The sequence below is a fragment of the Gekko japonicus genome, unplaced genomic scaffold (genome assembly GCF_001447785.1).
Source record: "Gekko japonicus isolate JY-2015 unplaced genomic scaffold, Gekko_japonicus_V1.1 scaffold204, whole genome shotgun sequence".
In the NCBI taxonomy this organism is placed as follows: domain Eukaryota; kingdom Metazoa; phylum Chordata; class Lepidosauria; order Squamata; family Gekkonidae; genus Gekko; species Gekko japonicus.
Window position 1 is genome coordinate 736,564 of NW_015159716.1, and position 25,650 is coordinate 762,213.

The 25,650-nt window shown below is 45.4% G+C and overlaps 1 protein-coding gene across 1 annotated transcript; it reads left to right on the plus strand.

The window, feature by feature from the left end:
* Positions 1 to 11,377: 11,377 nt before the first annotated feature.
* LOC107112398 (zinc finger protein 184-like) lies at positions 11,378 to 22,131 on the plus strand. Its single transcript, XM_015413559.1, has 3 exons — positions 11,378 to 11,429; positions 17,960 to 18,184; positions 19,120 to 22,131. The coding sequence occupies exons 1-3, from the start codon at positions 11,378 to 11,380 to the stop codon at positions 22,002 to 22,004; spliced, it is 3,162 nt and encodes a 1,053-aa protein (XP_015269045.1). The 3' UTR covers positions 22,005 to 22,131.
* The last annotated feature ends 3,519 nt before the right edge of the window (positions 22,132 to 25,650 follow it).

Consider the following 25,650-nt stretch of genomic DNA (forward strand, 5'->3'; position numbering starts at 1 on the left):
ACACACTGAAGAAGAAGAAATGCCACATCACGTTTCTCCACAGAAAACACAGCTATGCCTTGAGACAACCCCTGTTCTCATAGCAAGTATTGCTGACTCTGCTCCCTGCTGCACATTGTTGAAGACGCTATGCTGTGTGCGGTGTTCTGCTTACATCACAGTAGCCTGTACAGCACTGTTTCTAAAGCCAAGAGGGTGTTTTTCTGTAGGCTAAAAAGAAACCGTAATCTTCTCACAATCCATTTATTAACAGTTGAAAATAAGCCTCACTGGCATGTGAAATGGTAGGCTGTGTGTTACATGATACCTTACTGTTCATGTGTGTGTGATTACATGTACATGCATTAGTGGGGGTGAAAGTAACAACATTTCTTACTGCTCGGCAGGGGGGGGGAATGAAGCAGAAAATGGGAGGGACCACTTTGGCCACTTTCTGGCACTCTGTATGGGTATTCATCCCTGTGCACTGGAGGCTACAAGATGTATCATTCCTCACCTGAGGCTTCATTTCTAGCAATCTTGGGGAGGCAGGTAAATCATGAAGAACCATTGTAGCAGCTCACACTAATTTCATTTCAGCAAAGTGTCAAATAGCAAACATAATAGCAGTGATTTATTGGTTGGCAGAAAAACGGGGCCTCTTCCTGATGGGCAGGAATGTTTGGAGCACATGGAATGCTGCTGAAGAATCTGCATCAAACTATTGCCAATTGATTGGGGGGGTTATTATAGCCTGCTTTATATCCTGTAATCCACCTTGTTTTACAGAGTGGGGTGATAAAACACTGAGAAATTACAGCTGGTCTGTAGGTGTTCCCTTAGCAAGAAAAAAAGTAGACAAAATATCAAAGAGAAATTGAGCTCATTGGGGTTCTCAAGTAGCTGAACCGATCCAAAACAAAATCCAAAAACAAAAGCCACATAATACTTTCTACAGAAGCCAGTCAAAAATAACACAATCCCAATGTGCAAGCTTTCCAGAATGCTTCATCAGGGTGGATTGGGTTTGTTTTTTTTAAAGAGGAAGGGATATTGCAGACCTTGATCTTAAAGCCTTTTGTAAGCAATCCTGTGTAGAAAGCAAAGGAGGTTTGGAAAGATGCAGTGATGCTTGGTGGTTTTCAGAGTAGCTGTGTTGGTCTGTGGTCGGTAGAAGAGCTAGATTCGAGTCCAGTATAAGCTTTTGTGAGTCAAAGCAATCCTGTGTAGAAAGCAAAGGAGGTTTGCAAAGATGAAGTGATGCTTGGTGGTTCTCAGAGAGTAGCTGTGTTGGTCTGTGGTAGGTAGAAGAGCTAGATTAGAGTCCAGTATAAGCTTTTGTGAGTCAAAACTCCCGTTGTGAGACTGGTATCTGATGAAGGGGGCCTGGGCTCTTAAAAGCCTATACCCTGAACATCTTGTTGGTCTCTAAGGTGCTACTTTACTTAGATCTAGTTCTTGGTGGGTCTCCTGTCATTTGGCCTTCCAGAAAGAAGCAGCAACAAAAAAGCATTTTTTTTTAGAAACAGTTGAACAAATGTCTCCCTTAATGCCAAAAGTGCACACAAAGGTCCTTTAAAAGGCTGAGAGCAGTTAGAAAATGTGTGGCCCTTATACTAACAATAGCAGATATTAAGTTTCGTGGACTCACTAGGGGAAGAGTAAATGGAAGCCAAACTCTTTCCAGGTTCTTCCTTCCTCCAGCTGAAGACTATTTCCCTTATTGGCTAAGTTCAGGTATTTCCAAAATGGACATTGGCTCCAGGCTGCCTTGTTGGGCCAAAGTAAATGTCATGGAATACCTTTTTAATGATTACCTGAATATCAATATGTATTTTTCATTACACATAATCTAGTTACAAACTATTTGAAGATTTATTTTTATTTTATGTTATTTATAACCCACTTTTCTCACTGAGACTCAAGGTGGATTACATAATGTAAATCAATGTAATGCAAATCTAACAAGTGATGATTGATCATCATTCATATTGATGACAATAATAGTAAGACTGATTTAATTCCTGACTGCTGGAAGTGTTGTGAACAGACTGCTGTCTGAATCGGCTCTAATAAGAGCTACATTTTTGAACCTGAACAACCTTTTCTTTTTGGCCCATTGGAAGTGTTTTAATAGACCTTATGGAAAATAAATGGGAGGCTTGTGGCACATGAAAGACTAATGTTTTTATTTCAGCTTGAGTTCTGAGGACCACAGACCACGAACACTAATGCTAGGATAAAACCCCTGTTAGTCTTGAAGGTGCCCATTGCAAGGCTCCTGTTAATGTTCAGGGCACATGAGAAGCCTGCTGAGTGCTTTTCCATTTGGAATTGGTCGGAAGGGTTAAAAAATGAATTTGTTATCTCTTCCAGGAGGCTCCTGCTGTGAATCCTCCTTTGTTATGCATCCAGGGCTACTCTGCTCTCATTTCCATGTCAAGCCAGGCATTCCGGGGTGCTCAGGAGATTCTATGGCAGCAACAGACAGGCCCTTTGGCAGACTGATCAGTGTGGAGGGAAATGCTCCCTGAGGATAGGAAGTTTGAAATCCAGTGTCTGGAAAGAAAAGAAAGAATGGCTTTGCTGGCTCAGTCCGTCTGTTTCTGTTTCCAGTAGCAGACCTTGGTGATTAAAAAAACCCACACCACCCTCCAGAGACTCCTTGGCCACGAAGAAACCAGTTGAATACATGAAGCTGCTTCATACCCTCATAGCCCATTTAGTTTAGTATTCAGGTGGGTGGCCGTGTTGGTCTGAAGCAGCAGAACAAAGCTTTTGAGTCCAGTGGCACCTTTAAGATTGTTTCAATGTATCTGAAGAAGTGTGCATGTACACCAAAGCACCTCTAAGACCAACAAAGTTTTATTCAAGGTGTGAGCTTTCATGTGCACGCACACTCCCATCAGACAATGTACACAGCACATCTAAATGACGGCACCTATTTCTGCTGCTTCAAATGGCTAGGGTTGCAAGTTCTGGGAAATACCTGGAGATTTTGGGGGTGGAGCCTGGGGAGGTGGGGTTGGGAAGGGGAGGGACCTCAGCAGGGTGCGATGCCATAGAGTTTACTCTCCAAAGCAACCATTGTCCCCAGGGGGGTTGATCTTGGCTGTCAAGCGATCAGCTATCATAGCGGGACATTGCCAGATGCCACCTGGAGGCTGGCAACCCAATGGAAACGGCACCTCAAAAAAGGCTTTTTTGCCGAGGATGCCTGGTGCTTGACCCATTTTCATCCCCATATGAAACTAAGTCTGCATGTGAGGCAAAGCACCCCTGGCCCCCTCCCTCAAGAGTTAATGTGAATAGTTATAAGCCTTTAGCTGTTGTAGATTTTCCAGGTTGTATGGCATGGTAAAGGTAAAGGTAAAGGTTCCCTTGCTCGAAAGCCAGTCGAGTCCGACTCTAGGGTTGCGGTGCTCATCTCCGTTTCAAAGCCGAAGAGCCAGCGCTGTCCGAAGACGTTTCCGTGGTCATGTGGCCGGCATGACTAAATACCAAGGCGCACGGAACGCTGTTACCTTCCCACCGAAGTGGTCCCTATTTATCTACTTGCAATTTCTTGCTTTCAAACTGCTAGGTTGGCAGGAGCTGGAACTAGAGATGGGAGCTCACCCCGTCTTGCGGCACCCGGGTCTCGAACTGCTGAACTACTGACCTTCCACAGCCTGCAGTTCAGCGTCTTAACCACTTGAGCCACCGCAGCATTGTAGGAGCTGGCATTTCACCAGTAGCTGTTGCTGAACATAGCCTAACTCAAACTGGACACAGTATTTTGTTCCAAGACACTGAAAGGCTGGACAACACATCCAATTACCATGTCAGATTACACAGGGAAGCCATTGAAATTCATAAACATAAACACAATTTCAACAGGAAAGAAGAGAGTTTAAAACTAAATAGGGCATGGTTTCCTGTCCTGAAAAACACAAAAGGCTCTACATCTGACAACAGCACTACAGATAAGATTAGAATCCACATGCAAAGGAACCTCCTCAGGAAACAATCCATATACAAAAGAACCTCCTCAGGAAAGCTCCTCTCATTAGTATGTTCACAGCCTGGGGAACTCCTACAAGATAATGACTCAACCCTATCCCACCTTCCTGAGTAGATATAAATTACCTGCCTACCATTTTTCTTCTCACCTTGACACAGAAAGTACGCTATCTTTCTGTGTTATACCTCTGAGGATGCCAGTCACAGCTACTGGTGAAACATCAGGCCCTACAATGCCAAGACCACGGCCTTACAAACCGGAAAATTTACAACAGCCAATGAACTCCGGCCATGAAAGCCTTTGACAACATATCGTTATAGACCTGTTCTGTCCTGCAGGTACTGCTAATTGATCTCTCCGCCTACACTGCTCTTATCATCTTCAAGGCCAGAGCTGGAAATGTGGTAATTAGCTTCTCATGAGAACCTGTGGCCCACAGGATGTGTGGGGGGAATCAGGGGTGATGAGGTAACTTTCTAGAGGAGAAGAAGAGGAGTTGGTTTTATACCCACCCTTCACTACTGGAGTGGCTTGCAATCACCTTTCCTTCCTCTCCCTACAACAGACACCCTGTGAGGTAGGTGGGGCTGAGAGCTCTGAGAGAACTGTGGCTGGCCCAAGGTCACCCAGCAGGCTTCAGGTGAGTGAGCAGGGAATCAAATCCGGTTCTCCAGGTTAGAGTCCACCACTCTTAACCACTACACCAAACTGGGTTCCAGCAAGAATGTATCCTGATTGGGTGTCATCATCACGTGATTCTGCTTGGCCAAAAAATATAATTGAGCTAAGGACATGGAGAAAGGAGGCTAGTTTGGATTCTAATGGACTGAAGGCCTGGACTATGACATGCTTATTGTTGCAATAGGCAGCAACGTAGAGGAAGCAGGAGCTATGGCCTTTGACTCTTGGATTAAAGGTTTGTGCTGTCTAAATGCAGGTTTTGAAAACGTGTTAAGCTAGTGTTCTTGTTTTTCTGCTGTGTGATTTTAGAGAATTGTGTTGCCTGTAGATTAAATCTTTTGTGTTGACTGAAACTTAATAAAACTATAAATAAGTTTTTTAAAAATTACAAGAGCCCTGGGGACCCATCAGGTTCAGCTTTGGACTCCTTGACACGGAAATTGCCCCTATTCACTCATGTACTTGCTGTTCTTTTTAGGTCTTTCTTCTGCTGCCCCTGTGCTTCCTTCACTGTTGAAATTTAGATTGTAATCTCCTCAGTGCAGAGACCTGTTGTCTTTTTTTGCTTATGCTATTCTAAAACATCAGGCCCTGTAATCTTGCCAAGCAATCTCTATAGGGTTTATGTTTAAAGCAGGGTTTAAATCTTCAGTCTAATTTTGTGCCTTTATTTGAATATGACCCCTTGTGATGTTTATTTCATTTCATATTCCAATTCCTACCATTTCACATTCCTACCTTTCTATATGGGTGAGTCATTCATTAAAAAAAATTATGTACAATCTGTTTGTGGATCCTGATTATAGCAAAAGCCAGGATTTTCGTCCAAACTGTGCCAGAAGCTGATTTGTTGTTGTGTGAGGGTTAAATGGACAAGGGCGAGAAGGATGTTGTAAGCACTTTTGTGTTGCCAAAGGCACAAAAGCTTTGTATGGATATGTAGATAATTAAATATATTTGATTTTCACAGCAGTGGAGTGGCGGTCTCGCACGAGTTTGTGGCTCTGGCGTTGCATTGTTCTCCGCTGGTTTTGAGCACGTTTGTGTATGTGTGTTGAGCAAACTGGCCACCAGTACGTGGTAAGAATCGACTTTTGCTGCGTGGGATGGTACAGCGGCAAAGAAAGGGCCTCCCCGCCAGGGCTTTAGGACGCCTCAGCCCGCGCGTACGAACCCACAGAGCGCTGCGACCACCGTGCCTAGCGCGCGTTACATGCGCTTTCCCACACGGAAGTGCCTTTTGTACAGGAACTCCGTATTCTGAGAGGCAGCCCTCCGAAAGCAAAGGGATCCGGGATGAGAGGCTGTTCCATTATCTCTTGCCACCAGAGGTCTCCGGTTTCCTCTGAGGGAGGGGCTGCCGCTCGGCTTTCTCTTTCCTCACCATCCGTGGGTTGGGGGCTGAGCTTCTAAGTTCAGATGCGGCTGACTCCATTGTGATCTGCGATCCAGCTCCTCCTCCTCCTCCAAGCTGGATTTTTTTTTTTTTTGGCAGGGGAAAAAAGAGAAGTGTCTGTTTTCTTTGTGCTAACCTTTGCTGGTGGGAGTTTTGCTGCAGAAGTTAGGCGCGAGGGACTGATCCTGGCGAGAACTAGGGCTTCGCGGCCATTCGATCCTCAGTCGGAGAGCCAGGTAATGGATGGAAGGGGTGGGGGCGAGAGGAAGGGGGTTGGGAATGGACAGGGAAGGGGGCTTCCTACCATGTCTAGAAACGGAAGGGAGGGGGGCGGCGGAAACCCCTGGAATGAGACCAGGGGAAAAGATCCATCAAAGGGGAGGAGGAGGGATATGGTGTAAATATAAAGAGCTTTTGCAAAGTGAACAGGAGACGTCGAGACGAGCAATTCCTGAGCAGCCCAGAACACTGCAACTTTTTCTGCAATCAGTCGTTAATTTCTAACATGAGGTATGGTGTGTGTGTGTGTGTGTGGGTGTGTGTTCAAGCACTGTGTAATTCACAGAATGAGAGACATCGAGGCGCCCAAGCCTATTTGAACGTCCCCTGCAACCCCTAAGTGTGTGGGCTTCTCTTGGAATTCAACTTGGGATTTAAACAAGTCTGGGTGGAGAGTCCAGGGTCTCCCTTTTGGAAATGGCCTTGTGGGCTGAGCGCCGGTTGGTTGCATAAGCGAGGCGGGAGGCACTTTGCACATGCTCGGCAGTACTCTTTCTAGTCTTCCTGCTGGATCCTTAATTCAGATTTCAAATCTTTGCCCGAGACAGAAAAGATACTGGGGTGGGGGTTTCCACAATTTGCTCTATAGTTTATTGGGAGGTGGTAGCTTTTGCTTTTCTTGTTTAATTATACACAACCAACATACGTGGCATTTTATAGAGCTGTGTAAGCAAAACACAGTCCCCTGCCCCAAGTAGTTTGCCGTCTAAATTTAGAATGTGGGGGAAGCAACTAAACGGAAGGGAGCCAGTATGTGCTTTGTTTCAGTTGGAGATGAGGACTAAGGGGTTAAGTCAAGGACTTTACGGAAGAGGGGAGGGTTGGAAGAGGGATTTGAAGGGAGGGGGGAATCCCTCAAAGGAAATGCCTTTTCTTTATATAGTTCAAGTATAGATCAGAAAAGGGAATGAGCTGGTCCATGTGTCATGGCCACGATCACCGTTCCAAGAGGGTAGAGACTAGATCTTGTGTCTATATAAGTTTTACTTTTTAAAAAAAATCTGAATTTTTGCACTGGTTCTTCTCACTTTCCAGAGCAAATCCATGTGAGATCAGCCCAAATGGCCAAAACCGAGTCTGCTCAGGTAAATCAGTTGCTTTCTCCCCTCCTCCAGGTGAAGTTGTGTTGAAAGGCTGGGGGAGGCAGAATTCCTGCATTCAACTTTCTAGGCCTCGGGCACTTGTGAGTGAACTGCTAAGGTTTTGTTTTCCTCCTTTCAGGTCCTGGAAGCCTACCAGGAGGTGATCGCTGCCTCTGCTAAGGGGCAACAGGCTCTCCTGACCTCAGATCAAGGAAGCCTCTACCATGATATCATGCAGGAGAGCTACAAGACACTCCTCTCCATTGGTGAGGGGGAGTCCATTCTTTTAAGGGTTCTGAGTCTGACAGATAGATGAAATCATAGCAAATGTAAACCAGTTTGATGTGGTTAGCTTGTGAGGGCTTCTCAAGAAATTCTGGCTATAAATTGTGGGGGGAAGAGGCTGTTGTGTTTAGTCTGTGGCATCAAAATACAAAAAGGAGTCTTGTGGCACCTTAAAGATAAATCTGTTATCTCTAAGTGCGCCTGTTGCCAGAGGTGGTTCTCCCCCCCCCCCAACAAATGGCAGAGGTTCTTTTGGGTTTGGAGAATGAATAGAAATGGTATCTTTTTAGGGAAAAGGGATTTTATTAACAAAACACCAGCCAGTAAGTACTAATATAGAAAAATAATGCTTACAGCAGCATATAAGGATTACAGGGAAATCAGCAAAGCTTCTCTGGCAGGGCTTGTTTCCCTCTGACTGAGGCTGTCTTGGCTTATATGCAACAGGAGGGGGTCTTGCACTGGTTCCTAATCAGCCATAACTAACTTTGGGAGGTATAACACATCCCAGGCCCTTCCAGACTTGGCCGATGAGTCTCTGCAATTGCTTCTGTTGCATGTCCTTATTAAAGGCAAATACATTCAGATACAAAGGCTGGGGAAACAAGCACATAGCTGTTCATGGAAAAGGAAAGGTGGGTTAGGCAGAGAGGAGAATTGTGTCACACCACTTAACTCGTTGAGCCAATCTTCTGCATTTCCACTGCAGGTCCCAAGGCTCTTTTTTTGTCTTTCCAAGGAACTCTGGAGAATTGTATGGGGGGGGGGGGGGGGGGACAGAGTTAAGATTTCACTAGGCCATATCTATATTAGGATTGCAGACAGGTCTGGGGGGGGGAATGCTTTATCCCTTTAACAGAGGCTGAATTTTTATGTGTTTTATTTTTATAAAATTTATACCCCGCCTTTCTATCCTTACAATGGCCACCAAGGTGGCCAACAAATTAAAATGTACATCATAACATCACATCTTAAAAATCATTAAAACCAACAAAAACACATAATTAAAACAAAACCAGAGCTAAAATACATACAAAACCATTAAAAACAACAATTAAAAACATTGAACAGAAAGGAAGGATCACTGAAGGAAAGCCAAATGAAACAAAAGTCTTCACCCACTGGCAGAAGATGGCATCAGAAGGGAACAGATGAATTTCCCTGGAGGGAGAGTTCCAGAGGTTTGATGGCACAACTTAGAAAGGCCCTCTTCCAAGTTGCCACTTGCCTATTTTCAGAAGGTGGGCACCCTGGGCAGCTGAAGCTTTTCATGGCACGGAGGTAAATACCACCCCATTAAGCCTCTAATAAAGGGGTAGGACATTTTTTCTCCAGGCAGTTGGCAGTTCAGATCTGCACCACAGGCTGAATCTGGTTTAATAGCCATTCCTGTCTCCATGGGAGCTTTAAAAGGATTGTGAGGCACTCCAAAGGAATCTGTCAAGGATGGGCAAGTGGGCGTCAACATGGCAAATGGGATTCAATGTGGCCAAGTGCAAGTTGATGCACATTGGAGCCAAAAATCCTAAATATAAATACACATTGATGGGGTCTGACAGGAAGTGGTGGCAGCTGCAAGCATGGACGGCTTCAAAAGGGAATTAGATAAGCATATGGAGCAGAGGTCCATCAGTGGCTATTAGCCACAAGGTATAGATAGGGACTCTGGGGCAAGTGATGCTCTGTCATCCCCCCTGGTCAACAGTGGGAGGGCTTCTAATGTCCTGGCCCCACTGGTGGACCTCCTGATGGCACCTGGTATTTCTGGCCACTGTGTGACACAGAGTGTTGGGCTGGATGGGCCTTTGGCCTGATCCAACATTGGCGTCTCTTATGTTCTTATGCTAAAAGGGAGTTGTAAATATCTTCAGCCAGTAAAGCTCCCAGGATCCTTTGGGGGATTTCATGACAAAGCAGTATTAAACAAATGTAAATTTATAAGGTAGATGTGCCCTATGTGAGGCAGCCTTAGCGCTTAAGCAGAACTACAGTTCCCAGAGTTCTGTATCTGATATGGTGTCATGGCTAAGAGACTGGCCTATAGATCAGGAGAACCTGGGTCTGAGTCAGAGGTGGTTCTCTAGGTGGCTTTACATTAGGTGGCTTTACATTGGTGTCTGCAATCGGGATGATAATCCTGCCCTACTTTACAGTGTTCTTGTAAGGATTACATCAAGGCTTTGAATACCTGAGTATTTCATTACACAAATGCTAAGGATTATTTATTACACCTTTGTGATTGGGAAGCATCAGAATACCGTGTCTGTATTTGTGGTGGGGAAATGCTTTCAATTTTGCAGCAAGTGCCCAAGCTGGCTTCTGCAGAACATATAGTGAAGGTAGTTAAAAACTTTATCTTACTTGTCTTTACAAGCTCCTTTTAGGATAGGTCTGTGTTTGCTTTAAAAAACAACTACTAAAAACAGAAGAATGAGATAGGAGACTAGCAACAGCAGCTCTCCCAGTGAGTTTATAGAAAAGAAGGGCTTTTAACTGAGATTCATACTCAGTATCCTTATACCCTTGACCACACTGGATATAAAATGCTACATAGTCAAAGATCTTCTCACTTGTTTAAAACATAGTGATCGGCTAGTCAGATGGTTTGGCTTGCCAGCTTTTCAACTGGCCCCTGTAGCTGTAACCTTGAGAGCCAGTTTGGTGTAGTGGTTAAGTGGGCGGACTCTAATCTGGGAGAACCGGGTTTGATTCCCCACTCCTCCACTTGCAGCTGCTGGATGACCTTGGTCTAGCCATAGTTCTGTCAGTTCTCTCAAAGCTCTCTCAGCTCCACATACCTCACCGGGTGTCTGTTGTGGGGATGGGAAGGGAAAGGGATTGTAAAGCACTCTGAGTGAAGGGTGGGGTATAAATCCAATCTCTTCTCTTCTTCTCAATGTGCAGACAGTGGCTGCTGATAACATTGATCCCTGTGCCAATAAAAGCTTCACCTTCTGTTTTTTTGTGCATCAGGCACCGGGCCTAATGGAGGGGGGGTGCTTGTTAATCAGTTGGCAATCCTACACGTTGGGTAGGTGTATCAGTGGTTACCAACGGAACTAGAAATGGAACCTCAATATTCTGAAACAGTATATTTCTGGTGACTGAGTATATTTCTGGTGGGTGACCTGGGCTTGACTGTCATCATGATGTCCTGAGTTGAGCATTTGAGCAGTCAAAAAAGACAACAATAAGATACTGGTTAATTGACCAGTCAGATATTGTCAGATACTGGTCAAGTGTTAATAACAGAAAAGATACTGCAGTCATCAGCAACTCTTGATATTTATGTTAATTATAAAGCACATTATTGTGACAGTGTTCGCTAAGGACAAATTCCATGTCAGTCTGCTGCTACCGAAAGAACCAAATATTCTTGTGCCTCAAAAAGTAACAAATTTATTATGGCAGAAATTTTTGTTAGCCTTTAAGATGCCTCAATAATATAACATTGGCTATATGAGAATGATTCACTGAGCAACTTCTTTGGCTTGTGTCTTGGAACCTAAGGGTCAGTCTAAACCGCCATCCTTTTGTAATGTAAAAAAATGCTGCTATGTTTTGTTCCTGACTGATGCAGGGCTAGGAGGCAAGTCGCTGTGCGTACCACAAATGAAAAATGTAATTAAAACAGGGGGGAAAGGAAGGTAACGGCTACTATTTAAAAACAAAATGTTTATCGAGTCCCTCACAGGATCTTTCATAGTAGAGAGCCAGATCGTAGGTAAGGGGTATTCCCTCCCTCCTGCTGTGAACAAGATGGAGTCCTCCTGAGTAGTCCCAGGGAAGTGCCCTTCACCACTGCTTCCTGTTCAGAGTTGCCTGCAGTTACAGCTGAGGGACCAGCAGCCCTGCCCTTTCTGATACCAAAGTGAAATAAAAAAATAAAGGGAACTTAACCACCTACACAGCAGCATTCTTGGCTTTAATGAGATATTTGGTAGCAGTCAAATAATAGGCAATTGTTGATAATACTTGTGTAGTAGGTTAGTTGGCGTGCCAGCCTTAGTCATGCTCTGCCTCTGGTTGCCTGGGAACATCTGGCTTTAACAATTTTTTTACCTTTCGATTTATTGATCGCTCAATCCAGCAGAGCTGCTGGCTCTGAGCGATTTACAGTTACACAGGTTTCACACAAGGGGTAAGGGAGGACAACATATAATTCTTTAAATCGCACACATTAGCAGCTGATGGGGATTTCTGTTCAGCTGAAAGCTTCAGACATGTTCTGGACAGCATGCACTTCGGCTTGGCCTGATGATGTTGGTTCTTTCTGGGCTGCTTTTTGAGTCGTCGTGCCGCACTGCCACCGCCTGGCCGGATTGGCCCATTACAGGCTTCTTAATGTCGAATAGGTCTTTTTTCCAGGCTTATGAGCTGGACATTCCATTCGTGGCTAACACCTCCGCTACGGGGGTTTAGTGTGCCCACCTTCTCTAAGGAGTGGTACCCATTTTATCTACTTGCCGAAGCTTTCGAACCGCTGGGTGGACGGTGAGCTGGGGACAAGGCTGGTAGCTCACACCAGCGTGGGCTAGAACTGACAGCAACTCCGTTCAGTTCAGATGTTGACCAGAGGATCAATTTTCTGTGCCACCGCTAGGTCATTGCTAGGTCAGAGAGACCTTTGCAAGGACATGATGAGGCCCTTAAGGCTGCTTCCTGGATTACAGCAGTGGGGTGGATGCTGTTTTTTTAAACTTCCATGAGGGAGGGGCTCCTTAAAGCTGCCCTAGTGTGTATGAGGCCATTATGTACATTAGATCTTTAGATTACATCTTTGCACCACTGTCATACCTAGCTAGGCACTGCAGACAGTGGCTGGGAGACATTGAACATACCATTGCCGTGCTGACCCACCCACACAGGTAGCAATAGCACTCTTGTCTACTTCTCAAATGTAAGAAATGGTCGCATTAATACTCTTCAGAAATGATCAGGCTCAGCTTTAGGGATCCTCCAGTTTGGTGAGAGCAAGCTTGGTGTACTGGTTAAGAGCGGTGGACTATAATCTGGAGAACCGGGTTTGATTCCCCACTCCATATGCAGCCAGCTGGGTGACCTTGGGTCAGTTACAAGTTCTTTCAGAGCTCTCTCAACCCCACCTACCTCACAAGATGCCTGTTGTGGGGAGGGAAAGAAGGAGATTGTAAGCTACTCGTGAGTGAAGGGTGGGGTATAAAAATCCAACTCTTCAGTGTCAGGGTGTTCTTGTTTTGTCCTTGGTAGGCAAATCCTACTGATAAGAGGGAACTCTCAAGAATTCCTTGGTGTCTGTTTTTGTAGTTTGAATGTGTGGTTTTCCAGTGGCCTTGTAGTTTGTTGCTTTGTGGACTGTCGAGCTGGAAGCCAGGAGGTAAATGTTGCAGTAAATAAAGTCCTGTGTGCCAGGATATCATTATATAAATAAGCAATGCCTCTTGATGGCCTCCTGCACTGTTCTGTAACAATAATGTTATTTCCATGTATGAGAGAAAGAAGTACAGCTGAAAATTTGATTTCTGGTTCGCTCAGCCGCTAAGGAGTTCATGGACATCACACAGGCTTCTGTCTATCCTCGCAACAATCCTGTGGGGCAGGTTAGGCAGAGAGTGGGTGACTAAAGTCTGTGGTAACTCAGTGAGTTTATAGTGAATGGGGATTTGAACACAAGTCTCTCCAGTTCTACCCCAACACTCTGACCACTATACCATGCTGGCTTTGTGCTAGGTGAGTGCTTTGTTGCTCCGGCAAAGATGTTGCTTGTCGTTTGGAAGATCACTAGTTTTACCACTATTGCAACAGGATGCGAGATCACTAGTTTTACCACTATTGCAACAGAATGCCAGAGGTGTATACTTTTCAGAAGGGGGGGGGGAGACGGACGGACTGTGGTGCATACATTGCATACGTGTACAAATGCCCTTGCATGTCCTGGAGCGGGGAATTATCCCTAATTGAGATGTCCAAGAGCCATTGCTAATCAGATCAGACAACACAGGAGTAGATGGACCAGTGGTCAGACCTGGCTTCAGTTAGGGTCAGCATTACAAATTTTAAAATGGCACAAGTCCTGTCCAAGTTGATATTCAGATTTAAGAATTGTAAGAACAGATCCCATGTATTTCTGTAGAAGAAGAAATTGGATTTATACCCCGCCCTTCACTACCTGAAGGAATCTCAGAGCGGCTTACAATCCCTTTCCCCTCCCCCTCCCCACAGCAGACACCCTGCGAGGCAGGTGGGGCTGAGAGAGCTCTCTTGAGAACTGTCATTGAGAGAACAGCTTTGAAAGAATTTGTGACTGATCCAAGGTCATGCCAGCAGCTGCATGTGGAGGAGTGGGGAATCAAACCCAGTTCTCCCAGATTAGAGTCCACGCTCCTAACCACTTCACCAAACTGTAGGGCAAAAGCAGGATACAGTCTTAGATCCTGCCCAAAGAAGTACCCTGCAGCCTTTTAAAAATCAGAAACATCACACAACCTTGAAATTGCCCAAACAACAGCAAAGGAACAATTTAAAAGTCCAGGCGGAACATAACTGTCTGCCACGACTGTGCCCAATTAAGATTACAGCCTATGTGTTTTGCTAACAGTTGTTTCCAGGCTGGTTGGGAACACACAAAGCTGCCTTCATGTGTTCCAAATTGTAGTCTAGCAGTAGCTTCCAGTATTAGGGCTGCCAAGCCGCGGCGGGGGATCTGTGCGTCTTCACAGGATCCCTGCCGCGGGGGACAGCGATACGTGTACGTGTTGCACCGCCGTCGCCAGGATGTGACGCTACGCGTCGCTCTGGCAACGGGACTCCAAACAGCCCCGTTGCCAGAGCGACACGTAGCGTCACATCCTGGCGATGGCGGTGCAACGCGTATCGCTGTCCCCCGCGGCAGGGATCCTGTGAAGACGTATGGATCCCCTGCCGCGGCTTGGCAGCCCTATCCAGTATTTATTTGATCTGCGGCACAGGCCGTGTGGGACCAGAGTTGCTAACACACTTGGAGAAAAGTCTCCTGTCCCTTTTAACAGAGGTCTAATGTGTGGAAATGAGCTGCTGAAGCTCTTTCTGGGATGGAATTAACTCACATCACTTGGTATTTGCTGCAGATCAGCTGATATTAAAGGGACAACTATAGAGGGGCCAGTCCAGAAGCTGGCAACCCCATAAGTGGCACTCATGCAACAGGAGAATGGTGGAGAGCAGTTGTGTTTTCTTGACAGGGCTTTGTAACGAACAACTGAAACTTTCTCATGTCAAGAGAGGCTCTCCCTGTGGCAATTTTGCTGGTCTCACAAGCGTTTGTCTACTTCATTGCTAGTCCACCTTTCTCGCCAAGGCGCAAGGCAAATTACAGTTTTAAAAAATGCAAGAAAGTAGTGCAGTACATCAAACAATGCAGTAAAACTGTGTTACAGAATGAACAAAGTTTGAGTACTGTGGCATCTTTAGGACCATCAAAGTTTAATTTTGGGTATACACTTTCATGTGTGAAAGTTTATACCCCAAATTAAACTTTGCTGTTCTTAAAGGTGCCACTGGACTCAAACTATACAGTCCTGAACAATTCCATTTTACTGCAATCCTGTTCCTTCGTTCAAGTTCCCTCCTGATCAGTTGTTTTACGTGTTCTATGGCATGATAAAAGTGTGTGTGTGAGGGGGCTTCCTGACAGGCTGTTCCACCAGGTAGGCATCACAACAGATGAAGCTCAGGTTGTTGAGGACCCTAGATCAGTGATGGCGAACCTTTTAGAGACCGAGTGCCCAAACTGCGACCCAAAACCCACTTATTTATCGCAAAGTGCCAACACGGCAGTTTAACGTGAATACTGAGGTTTTACTTTAGAAAAAACAACCCATACATTAATTTAAGATGATCCAAACAAAGTAAGGAAAGCAATCCCAAATGCTTTCATTTACTTAAAATTATTTGGCAGAGAATTCGACACTTTAATGATGGTCTGGGCCTGGCTGGGGCGATGGCACGCGGGGCCAAAGAGAGGGCTCTGAGTGCCACCTCTGGCACCCGTGCCATAGGTTCGCCACCACTGCCCTAGATGCTCCCCGTCAGATTCATTAGTTGCGATTCCATCTGAGTGAAACTAATGGAGCAAGTCACTTGCAATAAACTTGGCCCACCACTGGGGACAGGCATTTATGATTGGCCCTCCAGATGTGTTTTTTTAGAATTAAAAAGCAGCTATTTGCCCTTTATTTGGATTAGGGCTGCAGCACTGAGGTGGCAGTGGGGGGAAGTGCCGTCAAGTCACGGCTGACTTACGGCAACTCTGCAGGGTTTTCAAGGCGAGAGATGTTCAGAGGTGGTTTGTCATTGCCTGCCTCCGTGTCACAGAGTTCTGTGGCAGAGGGGGTATTTGAACTTGGGTCTGCTGGATCCTAGTCCAGTTACTACACCAAACTGGCTGTCCTCGCAATACTGCAAAAACTGTTTAATTTTTGTTAAAATCTTTATATACTTTATTTCCCTCTCACAAAGCTGCTATGTGCTGACCTCAGCAAACTTACACAAGACTAGCTTTTAGTGAATACTACTTCTAAGATGGCTTTTCTAGCATTTTCTATTAAAAATAGTTAATCTTTTAAAAATCATATGCTAGTTTAGTTACGGCTACCTTTTAAATAGATCAAAAGATTTTAATAGCTCGGTATAATCAGTTACATGTTGATGCTTCAGTGCAAATTTGCTTAATAGGCATAACCAAATCACAGAGTTCAGAATCTGAGTTAGATGATCTCTTTAAACTGTGTTCATGGTGTGCTCCTCTCCTGAGGGCCTGTCAAAGAGCCTGTCACGGCTCAGGTGGGGTATCACCTGATGCTGCCACCACTCTGGATTTAGGATCCCTTGAGAAGGCCCAGAGCACCCTCCCAAGACCTTTTGACCTCCCGTTTGGCTGAATAATAGGTGTGAGGACCAGGCAGAGTGAACAATGAAAATAGTTTATTTTGTTAGAGGTCAAACAAACAAGGTGTAGAATAATAACAGTAAGTGGGTGAAAAGAAATCAAATGCCCTAACGTGTCTAAATATATACTGTCCTTAGCTCACTATTCCAAGTGGCGCTAGACTGCTCACCCTTCCCTCAGGATGAGGGTCACTTCTCCACAGCAGCCTCTCCTGGCCCTGTTCCCTGGGAAGAAGAACAGCTTTTCCTGCTGCACCAGATCTTTTATTCCAAGCCCTCCTCTTTTCCTATTGGTCAATTTTGGCTCCAAAACCTCTCGGGGGTTCTGGGAGTTGTAGGCCCAGCCTCACCTACTGCTAGCCAGGCTCCCTGGGCCTAGTAGGCCTCTGGTGGCACAGCCCAGATCATGACAGAGCCCAAGGCCTGAACCCTGTGGGTCCCCAGGGCAATTGTAGACAAGTAACCAGACCACTGTTTAGTTTGTAAAATAAGTTTTATAAAGTTTATTTCAGTTCCTTTCAATACAAGAATTTATTCTATAGGCAACACATTACTCTAAAATCATTCAGCAAGAAAACAAGGCTAGCTTAACTGCCTAACACTTTTAGGACTGGCATTAGATGGCACAGTCCTTAATTTCAGGAGTCAAAGGCCAAAGCTCCAGCATTCTCTACGCTGCTAGCAATTGCAATTCAAGCAGGTCATAGTTGAGACCGTTAGTCCATCAGAATCTCAGCTAGCTTTTTTCACCAGGGCCTTAGCTTAGTTATAGTTTTTGGCCCAGCAGTATCAGGTGAGGATGGCATCCAATCAGAACATGCTCTCAGAAGAAGCCTCTAGAAAATTACCTCATCACCCCCAGTCCTTCCCTTCCTATCATGCAGACAGGGAGGTTCTCATGAGAAGCTAATTTGCTGTGGCCTTGGAGATGATAAGAACTGTGTAGGCCATGGGACCAATTAACAACGCCTGCAGAATAGAGCAGGCCAGTTACTGTTCATCTTAACCCTTTAAGAGGAGGCCAAAGGTGCTTTGCCTCACAGGGCCATTCTGTAAGAATCATTTAAAGCTGCAATATATTTCAAGTTGCTTTTTAATGCTCTGGCTGGGGTTTTAATAGTATGTTAGTTTTAACAAATTGTATGCTGTTTTGAAGGGGGGAGATCCTAGTATTTAGGGGTGCCTGGATATAGTGGGTGACTACTTGCACAGTTTCCTTCACGAAGGAGGGAAAAGAGAATACTGACTGGCTGGTAGAACTGCTTCCTATTTTATTTAATTTTTTTTCTTCTTTTTTTTACACAGAGGAGTGGATTAATTACTCGTTCACTTTTCCCCCTTCCCTTTCAGCCCCTCCCCTTCAACTCCAACCAGGATTTCCACTCCAAAAATCTGAACTGCTGGCCCGTCTCGAGCAAGGCCAAGAGGCCTGGACCCCAGAAGTCCAGAATTCTAATGAAGACACCGAGGAAAATCCAGTTAAACTGCAGCAGACTGGATGGTCAGAGCCAGGGACGTGGTGGAATTCCTACCGGAGCCCCATCAGTGTGCCCAGTTCGGATTCATCCAGTTCAGGTCAGGAGGACTGACATCCTTGTAGGAGATGCATTTGCTGGTAGCTTCCTGCACAATTGTGTCTTCAGGGCCCTACAGAACATCTTCCCAGGTCATGATGAGGTGTGTGTGTGGGGGAAGTGATGTGCAGTGAATTAGGGGAGTTGTCAAGAGGCCTTCAGAAAAATAGCCTATCCCTGTAAAAGATGCTTTATGTGTGGAAGTGGGTGGTTGAAGCTTTTCACGGTATGGAGGTAAATAACATCCCATTAAGCCACTATTAAATATCCAGGGCATTTTTTTCTCTGTGCAATTGGCTACCCTAGTTAACGCACACGTGCAGTGCATCTGTATGGCAGCTGCTTGCCCGGGGTTAAACAGCAGCACCTTGGAGATGAACAACATTTATTCCAATACAGGTTTTTGTGACCCAGAGTTCACTTCATCAGATGCATATGGAGTCTCTGTTGAAAACGAATTTATACTCTTGAGTTCCGTTGACAGTAAAAGCGGGTGGTAGGGGGATGTTACAAGGCAAGAGCAGTGTAAAACAGGAACCAATCAAAAAGCAATTGCTCAGTTCAGAGTGGCTGAAAGCCTCTGTCAACTGTTGATAGATAGGCAGGGTAGGCTTAATGTAAAGGTCTACTGACAAAAATATAACATGGGATACTTTAAGCGGACTCAATGGGATAGTACAGAGAACATAAAAAGTATGAGTGAATAAGTTATCACCTGTAAAAGCTGGGTGAAGCTGAAACATTTGTACACATAGTGAATGGAAAAGTTAAGGTTTTTATTCAGGCATGGGCTTGGGGTGGGGCGGAACCTGTGGTGTGAGGTGGCCAGTGCTCATATGCTGTCCATTTTTGTGGCTGAGCCCTTTATTGAGGTCTTCTGCACCCTTTCCAAGCCTGCTCAGGGAGACTGATTTCTTTCTGTCCTTATGCCGGCAGATAATGAATCCTCGAGTGAGAAAGAAGAGGAGAAGAATGTTAAACAGGAATGTCTCAGGATAACCAAGCCCCGGGCGGCTTTGCTGGGTAGATGTGAGGTGAAGCAAGAAGGCTGTGAGCCTTGGCAGAGCGAGCGGCTGGGACAGCCGCAGGGCAGTATGAGGATGCCGCTCTGTTGGACCAGAGAAAAAGACCGAGGACTCGTTAAGAGCAGAAAGGGGAAACGGGGTGCAGATCCAGGGAAGGATCTGTTTGTGTGCCCTCAGTGTGGGAACAGCTTCAATAGGAAATCATCGCTTAAGAGGCATTTAGCAACAATCCATGATACAGCAAAACCCTACGAATGGCCCCCCCGTAGGAAAACCTTCCTAGAAAAATCAAACCGTGGAACACGTGCCAGGAGACACATGAGAACTTCCCGTTTGGGGAGGGAACCCTATGAATGCCCTGAGTGTGGGGAAAGCTTCATGACGAGCACCTCTTTCACCCAGCATCAGAGGAGTCACTCTGGTGAAGCAACATACCAGTGTCCTGCATGTGACAATCTCATCAAACATCTGATGACAGCCCACTCAGGAGCCCATCTCTCCAATTGCCCTGACTGTGGAAAAGCCTTTCTAAGAGAGGGAGATCTCACTATGCACCGGGCAATGATCCATGGGGGAGAAAGTTTCCATCAGTGTCTGGACTGTGGGAAATGCTATCAGGAGAAATTGTCCCTAATCAGACATCAGACGCTGCACGCAAAGAAAGGTCCTTATAAGTGCCCAGATTGTGAGATGACTTTTGCAGATAGCAGAAGACTGGCCAATCATTCGCGCATCCACAAAACCCAGAAACTTCACAAATACTTGGACCAGGAGGGCAGTGACACAGAAGAATATGTCCACACATGCCCTGATTGTGGAGAGTGTTTTAAGACCGAACAATGTTTTGTGAATCATCAGAGAACCCACATGAAGGAGCAACAATGTCAACAGCCTGACAAAGGGGACAACTTGAAGGGAGGAACACAAAAAAATGAAAGCCACGTAGAAATGCAGTGCAGTGCAGAGTCTGCTGGTAGAAAACCCCTTGGGGCCGGTTTAACCCAGCCAAAGGTTGAAATGGAAGAAACTCTCCACACATGTCCTGACTGTGGGAAGTTCTTCAGGGACAGTCAATGTTTTGCTAATCATCGGAGCATGCACATTAAAGAAGAAACATCTGGCAGTGCTGATGGTCCGGAAACGGTTGAGGAAAGAAAGCTACCCCATGCTGGCCAACAGGAAGGGCAGATGAAAGAAAATCCCTATCAGTGCTGTAGCTGCGGGAAAACCTATGCAAGCCAATATAATCTCAACAGGCATCAGCGCATCCATGCAGACAGCAGACCCTATAAATGCACCATCTGTGGGAAAACCTTCACCTACAGATATACTCTACTCCATCATGAAGCAACCCACACAGAAGGAAAAACCTGTCTGCATAACTGTTCTTACTGTGGGAAAGGGTTCACCACCAAAACATCCCTCTCGAGGCATCTGCAACTGCACGTGATGGGCAGGCCCTATCAGTGTGGTGTCTGTGGGAAAGCCTTCGCCTACAGGTATTCTCTCACTCAACACCAGGAAACCCATATGGAAGGACAGGCCCAGAAATGCCTTTTCTGCTATAAAGTCTTCAGGACCAAACATTCCCTCAGCCGACACAAGCGCATCCACATGGAGACGAGATCCTACCAGTGCTCTGTTTGTGGGAAAGCCTTTGGAACCAAATATTCCTTCTGTAGACATCAGGATGGACATTTGAATGGAAGTCTAAGGCGTTCTTCCAGCAGCAGGAAAGGTCTAATTGATGCCTCGGCCCTGGCAAAAGACCAGGCTAGCGACACAGATGAAAACTCCAATAACTGGTCCGAGAGTTCAACTCTCTCTGGGCACCATGGGGAAGAAACCCCTGCTCAATGTTCCAAGGGTGTGGGTGGCTCCCTGCCTGCTAAAGGCCAGAGCGTCCACAGGGAAGAAAATCCCTCTAAAGGATTAGACGTGAAAGAATCTCCTTCTGAATTCTCCAAGAGAGTTGACAGTGACATTCTCACTAAGCAACAGAACACCCAATTAAAAGAACATTCCATGAAAGGTTTAGATGGTGCTGAAACCCCCAGGGGTCACTCAGTGGTCACTAAAGAACAAGGTAGCCATGCAGAAGGAAATGTCCATGAAGGGACTTACAGTTTGGTCTCCCCTAGGCAACAGGGAGCCTGTACGGGAGATAGCCTCCCAAAATTGTCTGAGAAGAGGGAAGGCTTCACAGCTAGTTTGACCCTTACTAAACATCAGAACATCCACGTTGGAGTCAATTCCATTCCGGGATTAAACAGTGACCAACCCTGCAAGGGCAGCTCAACCCGCTCTGGCCTCCAAGGTGTCACAATGGGCAAACGACAGTATGTATGTTCTCACTGTGGGAAATCTTGCAGAGACAGATATTCCCTCAAAAGACATGAGAGAACCCACACATCGGAGAGGCCGTATCAATGCCAGAAGTGTGGGAAGAGATTCCGCGAAACCAAAAACCTCATCAGGCATCAGCTAACTCATACAGACCTCCGTCCCTATCCGTGCACCGAATGTGGGAAATATTTCAAGTCCAAGTCAAGCCTTGATAAACACCAGAATGTCCACAAGAAACCTTTTAGCTGTCCTTTTTGTGGCAAAAGAGTCACCACCAGCAGCATTCTTAAGAATCACCTGAGAACCCACACAGGAGAGAAACCATTTAAATGTACTCAATGCGGCAAAGATTACAAAACAAAGGCAGCCCTCAACAAACACAAGGAGGGACATTTCAAAGAGAACTCATCAGAGGTCCCCAAAGTGGATCAGTCTAATCAGATTTTTTAAGTCTTGTTTTCCGATGGTGCAGTGGGACAGTCCCTGACTGACTATACATAGTGCTTCAAGACTCAGCCTAGGATGTGTCAGGACAGAAACATTTGCATGTTCCAGAGAGGTAGCCAGGTTAGTAATTTGTGGCAAAAATAAACAGGCATTTTGTGACACCTTAAAAGATTTAACAAAGTTTTATTCCAGTATAATTTTTTGTGGACTACAGCCCACTTCATCAGGTGCTATGGATGAATATTGGGAGAAACTTGAGAGCTTCATAAAAGGAAAGGTAATTAACTACCTCACAAACAATATCTTTACCTGTGCAGCCTCAAAGCACCCATTGTCTTAAAGCAGAAAAAGGATGTTCTTGTTGCCGGTGGAATAATAGTTCTGATTCTATATCAACCTTTTAGTTTAGCTCAGGGAAGCATGCATTGTTCATGCTCCCCCTTAATCTCACAACAACCCTTCAGGGTAGAGTAGACTGGGAGAGTGGCTGAGCCAAGATCTTCCAGTGAGCTGTCTGGCTGCAAAGGAATTGGAATCCAGGTCACCTGTGGGCCAAACTAGAAGAGTCTGTGTCCTTGGAGATGCAATACTGTTTTGAAACCGTGAGCACCCACTGGGGAGTTTCTTTTAACAGTGCTGCAGGGGCCCAATTCTGGTCAGGATCAGTGTACAGGGGGAGAAGGGGCTTGTGCCTTCCCCCTTATCATAAACTTGCTCTCTATATTTCTGAGCAATGTAGGCCCCCCCGACTCGGGACCTCAGTTTATGCTGGGGACTCAACGTTAATCAGGTAGCGTGCTCCCATATCCTGAGTCCCCTTTGTTTCCCCAGGCTAACGGGCTCAGCTTAGGAGAGACGAGGAGGGCACATGAACAGTCTCTACTGCCCAGAGATTCATTCAGACTCCCAGCTCATAAAACATAAAGGTTTATTTGGAGTGATTAAAACAAATAGGGGGAGTTTACAAAACAAAATAGACAATAGACAAAACCTAACCCTAACTATGCTAGCTACTCTAAACAAAACTCCTCCGTTTTGGCTCGGCTACTTGCTTTAGGGTTTGCTCACAGCTTGAGCCGTACTTCCCAGGGCTTGCCAACTGTCCTGGAGGCTTCCTCTGGTTCCTTAGCACAGCCAAAGCTTGCTTGCTTGCAGACACTTGTGGTCTTCTAAGCAGCCCCTGCACCCGGACTATACCTCACGGTGAGCAGCGGCTCTTGGCTTCTTCAAGGCCACGTGCAGCATTCCTGGCATTCGTCAAGCTGTCGCCTTCAGTCTCCTTGCTCGCTCGGAACACGTAGACGTGTGTATTCAGGCAAGTTCATGAGTTTTCATTCATTCCTCCATCATGAATAATTCTGCCTCTAGGACTGAATCTTTATTCTTTAATTCCCCAATCCCCGTCCTAGACTAATTAGGGATTGCTTAACCCAGCTGGTTCCCATTTACTTAGATTATAGAACGTACTGATTCTGACTACACTTACATGCCTTCTATCAGAGATGATTCTGCAAGTCAGTATCTCTGGCATGACACCCCTGTACCATTTCTTTAGCCTGAAGTGGCATCAGAGGGCATTATTTGCTGACACCACCCCCCCCCGTTGCTTTGGTACAGAACACATCATGGAGGAAGGCTGGTGCACTTCTCCCATAGGGGTTCCAGCCAGAATTGGACCCCCATGGTGCTATTAAAAGAAGTTCACTGCTTCAAAATAGTGGTGCATCTATGGAGCATCTAGTTTGGCCCTCAGTCATGGTCTCTAATCACTGTACCATTCTTACTGCCAATATAGTATTTGAGACTTGCTATGGAGACATGGGTGCTGGATAGCAAAAGAGGAAAATGATGAGAAAAGTGAAGTAACCCCATCTACCTAGCTGATAAAGGCGGGCACATCCCTTAATTCCTCTCAAGCACCATCTCTCCAGGGAGAAAAGTATTGGAACCTATTGTTAAACCCGATAGATCTAGTGTGATGTGGAAATAGTGAATCTGAATTCACAGTTTCTTTGGAATATGCATATGCTGGATGGATCCAGGAAATGACATATTGACCAAGAGTGGGATGTCAGTCCAAGAATGAGGATACAAAACTGCAAAAGAAACCAATGCCTGTAAACAAACTTTTAAAAAAGACAGATCAAGATGGTTAGCTGTGTCAGTCTGTCCATAGCAGTTGAAACATGCAAGAGTCTGGTAGCACCTTAAAGACTAACAATTTATGTGGCAAGGTATGAGCTTTCGTGAACAGTGACTCACGTATTTTGTTAGTGTTTAAGGTGCTACTGGACTCTTGCTCTTTTAAAAAAGATAAAGGTTGAACATATTTCAAGCCCCGTTTTTATTCTTTGTAAAGAAAGCCCCCACCCCACCCCCGGTAACTTACCATAGATACCAAATGTTAAAACAACCTGCACACTTGTCCAGGAAGCATTTTCTTTGCCTTTCAAAAGATGCAGGGAATTAAAATGGGTTGTTTACGCCATAGCTATATTTATTTAACAGGGTCTCCCTCCCCATTCCTGTGCTGGTGATGCAGACCTATTTGACGCCCCCTTAACTCTTAGATTCTTGTCCAGGTCTCATTTTAAGGTTCGGCAAGCCCTTGGCAAAATGCTGTCGGGTAGGGGAGAGTTCCTAGATCTGCCACTGCTCTGAGTGAGCAAAAGCACAATGTTCCTTGGCCTCATTGCCATGTGCAGTTGCTTGCCCACTTCCATGGGGCCTTGGTTGGTCTACCTGCCACTATGAGACTTGAGCAGTTTTCTGAGGGTGGGCAATGCCATCCCTGAGGCAAGGCCTGTTCTTGGCCTAATAGGGGTCCGATAGGGACATATTTTAGCCACACATACAGGTTCCATAGCACTGTTTAAACAGGACATGTACCTCAAAGGCCAATTTCTGGCAACTGTTTTATAGGCCCAAAACAGAATATCCCCTGCCAAAGAACTGAAATTCCCAGCAGAGGAAAAGAGCATCTGAGGTAACAGTAGAAGTAAGTATTGAAGCAAGATACAACATTAAAACACTGAAGTTGTTTATCATATGCAAAGTCCTAGTGGTACAGGGTTGTTAAAAGGCATTGTCACAAAGTAGCCATCTCTGACAGGAATTAAAATAAGGTATTTCCTTATAGTCATTTGTTGTGCCATTTCTACTGTGACTCTGTTATAGGAGTAGGTTCGTACCACAGTGAATGATCCAGCTACATTATTTACAGGATTTGTTCTTCATAAAACTTGTCAGCAGGTTTTGTGGGGGGTGCAGAATGTGGTCTTCCTAGGTAAGCCTTGACAAGTATCAGTATTAGAAAAATGTGGGGGACCTTGGCTCTCATTGCAGATCAGTTGGAACAGACGCGAGGAGGAACCTGGATAAAGCAATGGATCTTGTTGAAATAATGGAATGATCAAGAGAGAGACACATTTGAATTTTCCTGAGCAGACTGAAAATGTACCTTTAATATGTGCAATGGGTATTTGAACAAATCTTCACTTAGACCACAATTATAAGCCCAGTTACTTGGAAACACCCTCTTTTGAGTAAACATGCAGCCACCTTGATGAAGAAACGTTTCTGTTTATATCATTAAAAAAATGAAAAGGCATATCTAGTTTTCGGCTGGAACTTTAGAAATGCCTTCATT

Bases quoted from the DNA above. Each gene is read 5' to 3' on its own strand.
- LOC107112398 (XM_015413559.1), top strand. From the start codon at position 11,378: ATGTTTATCGAGTCCCTCACAGGATCTTTCATAGTAGAGAGCCAGATC. The intron at 11,430-17,959 runs GTAAGGGGTATT...CTTCCCTTTCAG, and splicing joins AGTAGAGAGCCAGATCGTAG to CCCCTCCCCTTCAACTCCAA. The intron at 18,185-19,119 runs GTCAGGAGGACT...TTATGCCGGCAG, and splicing joins TTCGGATTCATCCAGTTCAG to ATAATGAATCCTCGAGTGAG.